Raw genomic sequence first — 13571 nt, forward strand, 5'->3', positions numbered from 1 at the left:
AACTGTTTTGCTCAGATCAGAACCCGTTTAAGGTTGTCCTCTGTGTGATGGAGAGCTATGCACAGCCACAGGAAAAGAAATCATTGTGTGTCATTGATTGAGCACTGTAGTAAATTAGTCTATTGCTTGCTCGCTTTCTGTGACCCTGTGCAAAATTGAGCACTCACAACACAGTGTTGTATAGAACCCAGGGCTAGCTTAGAGCTTTCTAGCCACTAAAAGCTTAAATAAAAATTCATTTAAACTGTTATTGATCAGAGGAAAATTATTAAATTGTGATGATTCTCGTACGTTTCCTTTTTCGAACAGAAAATATAGAAATTTGTTTTTCTCTCATAGCAGAAAAGGACGTTTTAATTCTGTATGACAGTCTTCTTCATTGGGTTACAGCTTCTCTCTTTGGAGGTCACCATAGCGAATCATCTGTCTCCATCTAACGCTATCCTCCTTACTAATACAAACCACCCACATGTCCTCCTTCACCACATCCATTAACCTCCTCTTTGGTCTTCATCCAGGCCTCTTTCTTTGTAGCTTCATCGTCTGCCTTGTTTTTACCAAGAAAAACTTCTGTCCCTCCTCTAAACATGTAGAAACCATCTCAATCTGCTTCCCTTAGATTTTTCTCCAAAACATCTAACATGAGTTGTTCCTCTCATGTACTCATTCCTGATCCTTTGGGTCTTTGTCACTCTCAAAGAGAACCTCCTCATCTTCATTTCTGCCACCTCCAGCTCTGCCTCCAGTCTCTTTCTCAGACCCTCTAAACCAGGGGTCACCAACCTTTTTGAAACTGAGAGCTACTTCATGGGTACTGAGTCATACGAAGGGCTACCAGTTTAAATCACAAGTTTGCTCAGTTTGCTTTTAGTTATTTATTAATAATAATTAATGAAGGGGTGGGGGGATCCTCAGAACTCCTTGGTGGTTGTATCCTGCTAGTCTGGGGCTGGGGGTGCTCTCATGGGGCGGGGCCCCGCGTTGGGCCCTCCGGGCGTGGCAAGGGGCTGCTCTTCTGGGTGTGCTGGAGCTTGCACTCTCTGTCCCCTTTTGCCTCCCTGGTCTCTGGTGTGTGGGGGGGGGGTTCTGGGGTCTTGGTGTGGGGATGGCTTGGTCTTGTCCCTCCTTCTTTTTACAGTCCATCATCCACCTTAGAAGAACATAAACACTCACTCGAGCACATGAGTTTTCGTGACTGAATGAAATGTTTCACACGGGTTAGTTTGAATGCATAAGTATGCGTGTGTGAACGTTAGTTGTTTTATGTCCATGTTTACCTGTTTGTATGTGAACATTATTGGAGCTGATAGGTATGTTTGTAACATTTGAGTGTGTGTGTGTGTGTGTGTGTGGACAGGCCCCGCACCTTTTAGATTTGTTATACATCTAAATCTGACCGTAATGATTATAAACTTTCAGCAACTTTTTGCTTCATGCTGCTTTATGATTTTACCCCCCCATTCTATAATCTCCCTCCTATCCCCTCTCGCTATCATCTCCCTGGTTTATCAGAAGATTCCTATTTCATGGGAGGGGTCACTCTGCGCAGTTCTCATATTCAGGCAATGCATTCAACACATCTTTATAAAATGTCATGTTTATATTGGTGAATCCACATTTACCCCAAGTTTCATCGTATGTCTTTTTAACTTAAAGGTCAACTGTGTCTGTCTATACTATGATTGATCAGGGATCACTCCAGGTAGATTATGATTTTCTCGTGCATTTTTATTAGAGTTATAACAAAATTACAAACAGTGAAAGCTATTGCTTTGTAGCGTTCATCAATTCCTTCTGTGCAAACACTTAGAAGTAGTTAGAATTTAGCTACTATGATGCAGAACACTCAGTATACATTTTAATGTATTGATTTAATGAGTAAACAATAATACTTTAATGTTGCTATGTTGTCTCTATTCTTTTGTACAGCACACAGAGACATGAATTTGTCCAGAAAGCTTAGGACAGTCTGTGCAGACCATTTCTGATATGGCACCCTTCTTGCCATTCTGCTGTCAACTGGATTTTCCATTCAGTCTGTCTGAAATTTTTGTTGCTGGCCCCCTACCGGTTAAAAATAAGGAATCATGCCATTGCTTTACATTTAAGTCCTTTGAGGATATTGTTTTTCTTTAAAGGAGCATCTACCCCATTGCTACCAAGACTGACCTCACAGAACATCATTAAAATGAACCAACTTTTTTTTTGAGCCTTAACTGCACAGATCAGTTTGAACCATTTAAGAGATGTTTGAACCACTTTATCCAACAGGTGCTACTCTCCGTCTTTAAAGTTGTGCTGTTTATATACCTATCTTATCATATAGATTGTGAATCTATCAGATGTGAGACATCATCACCGGCAATGTTCAACAATGAACTGTGGACTGAGATCCACAATAGTAATCTGAGATTACTTAGACTGAGAGTTGGTATTTGCGCATTAAGAATCTGCATTTGTGGATATAATTAAGAAATAAAAGACCATTTTATCTTATTTAGTTTTAGTAGTAAATACCATTGCTACTTTCTCTAACTTTTTTTTCAGTATTTTGCAGACTCCCAGACTTATGCAGACTTCAGGCAATGCTTCTTTCTTCTGCTCTGCATCTGCTGGAGTAAAAAAATAAACGAATAACCAGCTATAATACCAGCTCAGGACCCTGCAGGGATGTGCCTGTTCTGAAGTAGAAGCAAAATCCTGCTCCCCCACAGAATTTTTACACAAGAAACTGACACTGTGGTTGATGGTTCCCGTCAGCTGACATCCACAGCCTCTGACAAGCTCTCCCTGCCTGAAATGCTCAAGCGTTATGATGATTGGCCTTGATCGCTGCCTGTTGGTGATGAAACCTCTGAAAGGGGATTTTACTGGCCACCTCTGCTGGTATCTTGTGCTGCTTAAAAAAAAAAAAATCTGAGTCCAGCTCTAGACAAAAACAAAAAAAATCTACTTTTTGACACTTGAAAGACCAAAAAGCAGGTTTGTGGAGAAAGCAAAATGTAACTGAGGTTAATAGTAACCAAATCTGCATACACGCTGGGCATGTGATAGCGCTTTCTTGAATGCACTCTTAGCATATGGTATTCTCATTGGACTGTTGCTACCTGATACTAGTGCTACTCACATTGGAAAGAGACCCGTTGGAAAAAAATGAAGCGGGTAAAAACCGCAGTTATTAAGTTCTCCTTCATGATCAATTTTCAAACTGTTGGCACGTCCATGAATTAAAACGCATGCTACCCATACATCACAACCATTCCAAGTCCCTGATTGGTTGAACTTTTAATGTGTGTATAATGGCTGTGTTTGTTGTACGTAGAGCCCAAAAATGGACATAAAAACTTGTGTAGCGATGCAGGATTACAAAAGTTTTGAACACAAGCCCAAAACGTGTATGTGCATAGACTTTTTAATACAAATAGTTGCTGAGCGCACGTTAATGAGGTTGATGCGAGTGTAGCTTTAGAAGTTATAAAGCTCACTATAGGTAGCTTCTCTGTTTTTGGTAACAATTTCAGCCAGATTTTAAACACATTTGCACTTTATGTATTAAAGGACTGAATAAACAGAGGGAAAAATCATTTATTTGAAACAGGTCCATGAAGACTCTAAATCCAGGTAGATTCCATTGTAGTAGTAGGTTTAAAGGTTGTCATCTAGACTTGGTTTTTACAGTTGCAGGGCTCCAGACTGCGACCCTTTGGTCGCATTTTGTGACCAAAATTTGAGAGTGTGCGACTGAATTTTACATCCAGTCGCACATGTGCGACCAGTAAATTTGCCTCCCCCGCCCTCCTTATTTTTTATACATTAAACGTGGAAGGGGCACGTCAATGATCAATGAAATAATCAATGAGACACGAGCGTACACGCACGCAAACACACAAACCCGCCCACATACTCATGAGACGAGAGCGCACACTCGCCTAAGTGGCTAAAATGCGTGTAGGGGGAGGGGCCTAGAGATAATCGAGCGCGCGTAAACATCTGTGGGAAGGAAACGGAGACAAATATCATCACGACCTGTGCGTGCATCTGAGCTATGAGCAAGCGAACCATTGATTCGTTCTTCTGACCTGCGGCTGGTGTACCAGTGCCAGAGTCTACAGCAGGGGTCTCAAAATCGTGGCCCGCGGGCTATTTGTGGCCCCCACCTTGAAATGAAAGTTTAATTTTAATGCGTCCTGCCAATTTGTATGAATGACACCTTTTCATTGTCGTGTGCGGAGCTGACAAACCAACCAATCACGGTGGAGTAAATGACTATTGGGGGCGTGAAAATGATCGGGCTTGAAAGCAGGAAACCTGACAGCCCCCTCCCCAGACCACATGAAGGAGTTCCTTACTTTCCTTTTTAGAACGTATCTATTCGCTCGTAATTTTCTAAATGCATGCAGTCCGTGCTGAACTTTTCTCTGGGCCGCACAGACCCAGAGGTTCCGGGGGTTCCGGTTAAGCGCGCGGCGTCGCATCCCCCCAACCAAATTGTTTATGCACGGCTGTTACGGCAGCACACCGCTCCCGCGGGAGTCGGGTCAGCTGAGGAGAATAAATGTCCCACACCTACATGCGTGACAGCTAACGGGGCTTGAACTTTAAACACGTGCGAGCAACAACACGGTTTAGTCCGAGACGCACTTAAAACACGTGGTGAAAATGGATAGAAGTGTTTGAGATGAACCAGCGGCTCGCCTGGATCATCGGGGAGACCAGGCCGGGGGGGGGGGGGGGGTTGATGGCGAATCTGCGGCGAGACTGAAGGAGAACAGGAAGTTGAAGTTCAATTCAGTTCAATTTAGTTTTAATATTCCTCTCCCCCTTAGTTTGATCTGTGTTATTGTATATTTTATATTTATTTGAATGTTTTGTAATGGATGTAGCCTATTTTTAATCAATTGGTATTTTAAATTATTTCAATTCCTCACTAACTACAAAAACCATCAGGACACATGGCCCATAATGCATTGTTTTGTAGTCGTGGGCCAGCTTTCAGTCAGTTCAGAACTAAATTTCCAGCTGCGTTCGGTAGGTTGGGGCCTTGCTGCTCCCGCCCCTTTCTCGTGATATTTTTTGTGATGATTGACAGGTGATGTTGGAGCAAAAACAAAAATATATGTCACACACCAGGTGATCTGAACAGCGTTGCGTCCACCTGGGTGATCTCAAACACGCTTATTGTGGGTCTTGGCTGCACTTATTTGGTGTCACCAAGATAAATTTCCATCAGTTTTTGAGCCTCTCTCTGATCTCAGGTATCTGTATCGATTGTTCTGATATCCAGTGAACATCGCCCGTTCTTTTACAGTTTACCTTCTTCTGTCAGTTTACCTTGTTGTTACATCTTCAAAAGTGCAGATTAAAATGTGACACTGAATTTGAAACAGCGCATTGTAATTTCTGCATCTATTATTAAAGTATTTATTCATAACAGTGGAAATTAGTAGATTTGGTTAGAATGTTGATTTATGGTATGCGCCCCTAAATTTTCTGGTTGTGCCCCTAAAATTTTCAGTTGGGGGCCACTGTGCTCCTAATGAAAAAAAGTTAGTCTGGAGCCCTGAGTTGAAGACGTTTCATCTCTAATCCAAAAGGCTTTGTCAATTCTGAAATTGCTGGTAAACTGCGAACTGCTGGAAGTATACCTCAACTCCACATATTTCTAATTCAGGGGACACTTCGACAGGCAGAGGCACGGCTGTGCTATGGGCTCACCTATCTCGCCCATTGTGGCCAACTTGTACATGGAAGAAGTCGAGAGAAGAGCCCTGGACTCTTCCCCAGGTACTACTCCTAGTCACTGGTTCAGATACGTGGACGACACTTGGGTCAAGATCAAAATCCAGGAAGTGGAGGCGTTCACAGATCATATCAACGCGGTCGACAATAAGATCGAGTTCACCAGGGAAGATGCAAAGGAGAACAGCCTAGCCTTTCTAGACTGTGCAGTGATCATTGGAGATGACAGTCAGCTCCAGGTTGAAGTGTACAGGAAGCCTACTCACACTGATCAGTACCTGTTATTTGATTCAAACCACTCTTTACAGAAAAAAACTAGGCGTTATCAGGACTTTACAACACAGAGCCCAAGAGGTGCCTACAAGCTCTGACGGAAAGAAGAAAGAAGAGCAACATATCCGTCAAGCCCTTTGAACCTGTGGATATCCCAACTGGGCATTCACCAAATCCCAACATACAAGTAAAAAGACAAGAAGGAACAAGAGCCTAAAGCAGGGGTCGGAACCTATGGCTCTTTTGATGGTCACATGTGGCTCGCAGACAAATCTTTAATTATACTTTTTTTTCATTAGACCAGTCCTTCTCGGGCGCAATGCGATGCCCGAGGTCAGTTTACTATTATCTATTATTTCACAGAGTTTGTACCAGCCGGAAACCTGTGAATTGCCGTGCCTAAAACTGCGCCCTCTTTCTCAGAGACGGGAGCGAGCAGTTGCGGGGACGGGATGTGTGAGGAAGAAAGCAGGGGGTGGGGGGTTGTGGGGACAGCAGGTGAATCGCGCAGGGATTGTAAAAACGTAAAACCTGCTGCCCGTCACTCACTGCAGCGTGTGAGTGTGTGTTTGGCTCCGTGTCTGCATGTGAGCAGTCTGTCTCACATCTAAAGAACATTCATATTAACCTACGATCACGTTTAAAGTCTCAACGCCTGCATGAAGCAGAAACTCACCACGTATCAACCAGACAAGACCATCAGCAAAACAACCACCACGAGAAATACTCATCATTTATTAGCAACAGCATAACAATGTTATTAAAAAGAATCCACAGACTTATTGTACTTTAAAAATGTTGAAATTACATCAAATACACACATTCATTTGTATATTTAGTTTTAAACATATTGTCGCGGACTGAGTTGGGCTGGGTGGCTGTTGGGTCGCGGTAAAAGTTCTGTAGTTCATTAAACGCATCAAGCAGAGATCTGATTGGCCCTCAGTTCTGTCGCACGGACCAATGGGGTTCAGCTATGGGCCGAATAAGGGAAATGGGAGGGCTGGGAGGATTCAGGAGTTGCTGAATCAATTGTACGGCGTTTGTTGCGGTCTGCAATAACGAGAACAAAGAACCTTAAATGAGGTTAAGTCTCCGTGCCTCAGTGTGGGAAAGGGACACCACATTATTGTGTGGCTCTTTCGAAATTACAATTAAAAATATGTGGCGTTTATGGCTCTCTCGGCCAAAAAGGTTCCCGACCCCTGGCCTAAAGGGAACAGTATTTCCAGTCTTTACATCTCATGCCTGTCTGAACAACTAAAAAGGATTTTCAAACAACATAACATCCCAGTTCATCTCAAACCTGTTAATTCTATCAGACAAAAACTGGTTCATCCTGAAGACAAAATTCCCAGCTACAAACAGCAACGTTGTGAACTCTATTCACTGCAAAGAGAACCGCAATGACCAGAACATAGGAGACACTAAACAACCTCTACACTTTACCAACATCACAGAGCCAACTTAAGTGGACCTGAGTCTGAGGGACACCTCCACCTGAAGGCCACAAACCACTCGTCCGAGGATAGTGAAGTCTGAATTTTAGCCAGAGAGAAAGGATGGTTTGAGCGAGGAGTGAAAGAAGCCATCTTTGTCAAGAAAGATAAACTTTCTTTTAATAAGAATGGTGGTCTCATGTTCATTCTTCCATCCATCTACGGCAGTGTTCTGAAACCCAAACAAACCGAACCAGTTTCACCTAGGTCATTAACAGCTGAAAGAGATGACCAGGTTGGGGAGGGTAGCTACTATCGCCCCAACCCCAGCTGAGGACAAAGGACTCCTAACGACCCAAAACCATGTAGTCTAAGTAGACAATACTATCCAGTTTCAGGGACTCCTCCCCCATGAGCGCGTATTTACCAGCTCTTTTACCAGCTATTTCAGAATAAGAGGTGAAATGTCTTCAACTTCAAAAACCAAGTACAGATGAAAACCTACTACTACAATTTATTAGATTTTTTTAAAGAAATCTGTAAGACTTTGTTAATACTTTAAAGTCCCACTCTGATCTGCGTTTGGTCGGGTTTAAAAGTGTTTCCAGTTGTCTTTTAATTGGTTGAATGCTGTAAAGCAGTGTTTTTCAACCAGTGTGCCGTGGCACACTAGTGTGCCGTGGGAAATTGCCCTCATTAACTGATCTAAAAACATTTCCCATCTCCAGGATTTCAGCTCTCTGTTCATCCAAACAGGCCCTGATAAAACACTGAGGATTTAGGAATATAAAAGATCGTAAAATACTTTTTCTTTGTATTTATTTTATTTTATTAAAGACATTTTGATAAGAATGACGGTACAGTACCGCGATTCAGCTGCACCTTCGGCTGTATTTTGGAAAAGTCCCGTCCCTTTAACTGTCTCCACCAATCATTCTTGGGGGGCTTAATCACATGTCATCAGTCTGACCAATCAGAAGTGGTTAAAGTCTTCACTTCCTTGTCCCGATTTAGCTCGTAAAGTCTCTCAGTTCTACCAAAAATACCAGCTAAAGCTCGTCTTTAGCGGTGTAGCTTCCCACAGAATCCGGTATCAGACCGTGGAACAAGTGAGCAAAACAATGAAGCTCCGAAAACCGATCTCCGGCTGTTTTATGCACTACATCTCCCATGACGCATCACAAGGAGATCTGTTGTTAAACGTCTTGAAACCAACGAACACACATCAAACTATTTTTAAATCTTCTAACTTAACTTTTATTGCATCTTTTAGAAAAAAAACAGCTGCAGTTTCCAGCTTTTTCTGCAACAATTATCTCAAAAATGCATGTGAGATTGGGGAAGGGCTGTAGATCAATACAGACTATGAATTTCTCTTTTTTTTTTTAATTTTTGGATGCTGGTGTGCCGCGGGATTTTTTTTAAAGTTAAAGTGTGCCGTGGCTCAGAAAAGGTTGAAAAACACTGCTGTACAGCATTCAACCCTTTGTTTTCCTCTTATGCTATCTTCCGCCGTTTTCGGCACTTAACTCCTTCTACAATTTTCACCTATTTTAACCATTCAACTTTTAAAATGTTCAGCTCTTTCAGCTTATTCCTGCTATGACTTTTGGTTTTTCAAATCCTTCAACTTTTTAAGATATTCCAGTTTTTCCGGGATTTTCTTGCCCTATTAAAATACATAGGTAAGTTATGGTGCATGAGGTTCCCGGTTCGAGACCCGTTCGGACACTTCAAGTTTTTCAACCATTCAACTATTAAAATGTTCAACTCTTTCAACTCATTACATTTATTACTTTTGGTCATTCAAATCCTTTAACTTTTCAAGATATTCCAGGATTTTCCAAGTTTTTTGCTCCATTAAAATACATGAAGAATCCTTGAAACCTTTGTTTCTTTCAACCATTATAACTTTAACATGCCTTTAGCTAGAGACTCCGTTCAAACATTAAACTGCTCGCAAGACTTTGGACTTCAATATAAGTTTTGAAATTATTATGGGATGGCAACACAAACTACAGGTTTGCGGCCATATTGTGCCTAAATGTGAGGCGATTTTAAACTTCAGTTTTTACCTATTTTAACAATTTTACTGTTGCAATGTTAAGATATTTCAGCTTAATTCTTTCAGCTATTACTTTTGGTCTTTCAAATCCTTGAACCTTTCAAGATATTCCAGGATTTTACAGGATTTTCCAAGATTTTTGCTTCATTGAAATACATTAAAAATCCTTGCAAACCTTTGTTTCTTTCAACCATTATAACTTTAACATACTTATAGCTAAAGACACCATTCAAACATTAAAATGATCACAAGGCTTTGGACTATAAAATATGTTTAGAGATCATTATGGGATGTCGACACAACTTACTGTTTGGCGGCCATTTTATGACAAAATCTGAAACAAATATTGCAATAAACTTCATCCATGGCTGGATCTGAACATATTGAACTTCATTGGATCTGGACTTATAAGAAATGTGGGCGGGGTTAACAAACAAACTTCGTTGCTAAGGACGTCCAAAGGTTTACTTTTTCTGATTTGTCTGAAACTGACGTCGATCGGTTCGCCCCCCCCCCCCCCCCCCCCCCCCCGGCGACCCAAACATAAAATGGTTGCTATGGAGATAAAATCAATAGAAAAGCGCCATTTTGAAAAAAGTGAATTTTCTATCAACTTAGAACATGTAGCTTTTACCAATATGATACTCTCAAACAATTTGTTTTTTTCAGTTTGTCAGTTGATGATGCTGATTCCAATGCTAGCACTTTTAGCCATTTTAGCAACATCTTCAAATTTTCAACAGTTCAGCCATTTTTTCAACAATTTCAGCTTTAATGCTTAACTCCTTCTACAAATTTTGACCTGTTTTAGCCATTCTACTATTACAATGTTCAACGTTTTCCGCTTATTTCTGCTAGGACTTTTGAACCTTTAACTTTTCAAGGTTCCAGTACAGTTCAGCCATTTCTTCAGCAAATTCAGCTTTCATTCAGCAGTACAGCATTCAACCCTGCATTTTCTTCTGGAAATGCAGCTCCTTCTAGTTATGATTATGTTTTTTTAGCCTAATTCAGTTTTCTACAAAACAAAAACAATCTTTTTTACAAACAGCATTTTTCGTCTCCTCTAGTCACAAGAATTTGAATAAAGAAATACTCAGAAATGCTATTTTAATCTTAATTTTCTTTATATGAGTATAAAAATTCCACAAGAATAACAAAAAACACTAATAAAAACAATTTTAATCAGAGTGGATCTTTAAAAGAAACCTGTAAGACTTTTAAATACTTTCAAGAGATACATCAAACTTAACATGTTAAAATGGAAGCAGATACGAGCCTCTTCATGATCAGTTCATCACATTGTGATCAACGTAACATCAACCTAAAGTAAGCCGTCTTGCATTTTCATGCAGTGGACATGCTTGAATCACATTGTGCACCTTGCAGTGTCTTCAAAGCAATCAATCAACTGAAACAAGTCGAGTTGCCCCAAGGTCAGAGTCATGCGTCTTTCATGACAAAATTCATTACTGTGCTGATAAGCCATTTTATGAGCGGGAAATGAAGAGTGAGGAGAATTAACAAGCACTGATAGCAGCATAATTGGATGCTGTTGGACCTGCTGTGATTTCTGATCTCCCGCTCACTTTTGGTTGAAGATTCTTCAGAACTTACCACAACTGATGCATTGATTGAGGGGGCTGTGTGGAAATGTTGTGGAATTTCACAGATTTTCCAGCCTGGGGGATAAAAAATGTTGGATCTTAAGAATTTTTTAGCTTTTGTTGACATGGAGGTAACCTGACTAAAATTTTGTTGATAATATTAAAGTTTTACAACATATACAGTAATTAAAGTCTACTTTATATTCACAGGTGTGTGCTCATAAAAACATACTTTATGGACACAGAGGTTTTGCTTTGTTTTACATTGTGTATAAAACACAAAACATATCTTAACTTATCAAAGACAATTCACAAATGTATTTTTTTCTTCATTTTGAAATAAAATAAACTTATTTTAGAACAATCTTTCAGTTTTTTTCTGAATTGATTTTAGGTCCCTCCAAAGGTTCTTAATATGTCTTGGTAGGCCTTTTTTGTTGGTTTGTATTTCAACGAAGCTGATTTGTTAATGCTGCCTCCAGAACCTTTCATGAATGTGATTACCGTTAAGCTGAAGCGATGTAGGCGTGCTGAATTGGGAAAATCATGTGGCTTTTTCAAAATTAAGTGACAAACTGAATAGATGCAAACAGAAAGTGGCAAATCCAAGTGATTAAACATATTTTCTAAAATCAGAACATGAACATTTCTGCCCGTCCAGTTCCAGTTTAAACTTTTCTTTAACTTAAACCCCCCCCCACATATGTTTACCTTTTTTTTCATTGTAAAGTGCTGTGTTGTATAGTAATTCTTTTTTTTTTCTACTAATTTAATTTGCGATTGAGCCACTCATGTGGCTAATGATGCGTCTGCTTTGACTGAAGCCATTTATCCAAGCTGATGTAGTGCGGGGGCTGCTTGTATCGTTTCAGATAAATCATGGATGCACACCCCGGAGGCTCTGGCCAAGCACTATATAGCTTACAACGCCAAGGTAGGATCACAATCACACTGCTTCTCTTTAATGAGCCTTGATAGGGATGTGTAAATGTAAAACCAGGATAACAAAAACATGCTGATTAGCTGCTAGAAATAAATCAAAAGTCAAATTCAGCTTGTTTTTTATGAGAAAGTCCTCTAATTTGTTTTAGCGGATGCCAGACTGTTTTAGATGAAATAGGGTTGAATATATTGCATCTAAACTGTGCAGACTCATAATTGTTTTACATCTGGAAAGCTGGACAAACGTAATAGGTTTTCATTAGACTTTAAATGCACATGCTTTAGTTCCACATGCATTTTGAGTCAATGGATGGAACATTCCAGAAAGCAGCAGCTTCTTATAGAGCTCAAGTTATTTATGATCTCCGCAAAAAGTAGGATGACCTGTCGGGATTCACTTTAGTAAGATAAAAGGAGAATTCCAGCCCCCACTGATGTATCCTCTGTCCAGTTCAAAGCTCCTGAGCGAAGCAAACAAAGCAGCTCTGCTTGTGTACAAGTCTCTCCATGGCCGCGCACCAAAGTACATCTCTGACATGTTAGTGCCATATGAACCATCTCGTACTCTGAGGACCTCAGGGGCCGGCCTCCTGTTGATTCCCAGAGTCAGAACTAAACAAGGGGAATCAGCGTTTCAATATTCTGCAGCTAAAATCTGGAACAGCCTCCCTGAAGTCGTAAGACAGGCCTCTTCTGTGTTCATGTTCAAATCTAGACTTAAAACATTTTTGTTTAGCCGTGTATATGACTGAAAGGTCTATCTGCACTTTTCTTTCCTTTCCTTTCCTTTATTTTTAAATCAATTTTCAATTTTTTTCTTTTCTTTTAAAGTAAATTTTATGTTGATTATTTCTATGATGGATTGTGATTTTGATGCATTTTTCTGTTTTGTGAAGCACCTTGAATTACTTTGTGTACGAATTGTGCTATACAAATAAACTTGCCTTGCCTTACCTCTAAAATAAAAAAAGCAAGAGTAAAAGGTATTCCAGGGAGGGATGCAGCTGTTATTTTGTCTTTTATTCCATTTGGTTTTGCTGGTAAAGCAACAGAACCTTGTGTAAAAGTTTAAAACAATTCGATTCATTCGAAGGTCACTTGATTGTAAGAGGTGCCTATATAACTTTTTCAACTATAACTATAAGTACTTTTTCAGAAATATTCGTCCAGTTTCTTTTAAATGATCATCTTTACATGTAGCAGTTTCTTAGCAGAGGTTTCTGTCGTTTAGACTCAACACTGCTCTATCCCTGAGTTTGTTGGATTTTATTCATCCTTAAATTGTTTCTAGGTTGGTGTTGACATCAGTCTGGGATTTTTTCTATTTTTTTTTTTTTTTGTTTTCCAAAAAGTAAAAAAAAAAAAAGAATACAACAGCTCTTAAAAATGTCTATAGACTACCGGTAATAAAAAAATAGCTTTCACCTGCTTTTTAGGCTTAATTTTTTTTTTCTAAATGTCCTCCATCATCAGAAAGATGCCACAAGAACATGTTTAAAACACCAG

General features: G+C 40.0%; 1 protein-coding gene across 24 annotated transcripts in view; it reads left to right on the plus strand.

Annotated features, from left to right (window-relative positions):
* gulp1a (GULP PTB domain containing engulfment adaptor 1a) overlaps positions 1–13571 on the plus strand; it is a 121603-nt gene that overhangs the window by 95651 nt on the left and 12381 nt on the right. For 15 of the 24 annotated variants that reach the window (XM_078939368.1, XM_011489573.4, XM_078939370.1 and 12 more), the window contains one exon: positions 11996–12057. In XM_078939368.1, coding sequence (XP_078795494.1) covers positions 11996–12057 — 62 coding nt within the window. Of the gene's footprint in view, positions 1–5671; positions 5785–11995; positions 12058–13571 lie in introns of all 24 variants that reach the window. The other 9 variants (XM_020712829.3, XM_020712832.3, XM_078939360.1 and 6 more) reach the window with 1 other exon arrangement.

Source organism: Oryzias latipes, chromosome 21, assembly GCF_053564925.1.
Source record: "Oryzias latipes strain Hd-rR chromosome 21, Olatipes_Hd-rR_3.1".
In the NCBI taxonomy this organism is placed as follows: domain Eukaryota; kingdom Metazoa; phylum Chordata; class Actinopteri; order Beloniformes; family Adrianichthyidae; genus Oryzias; species Oryzias latipes.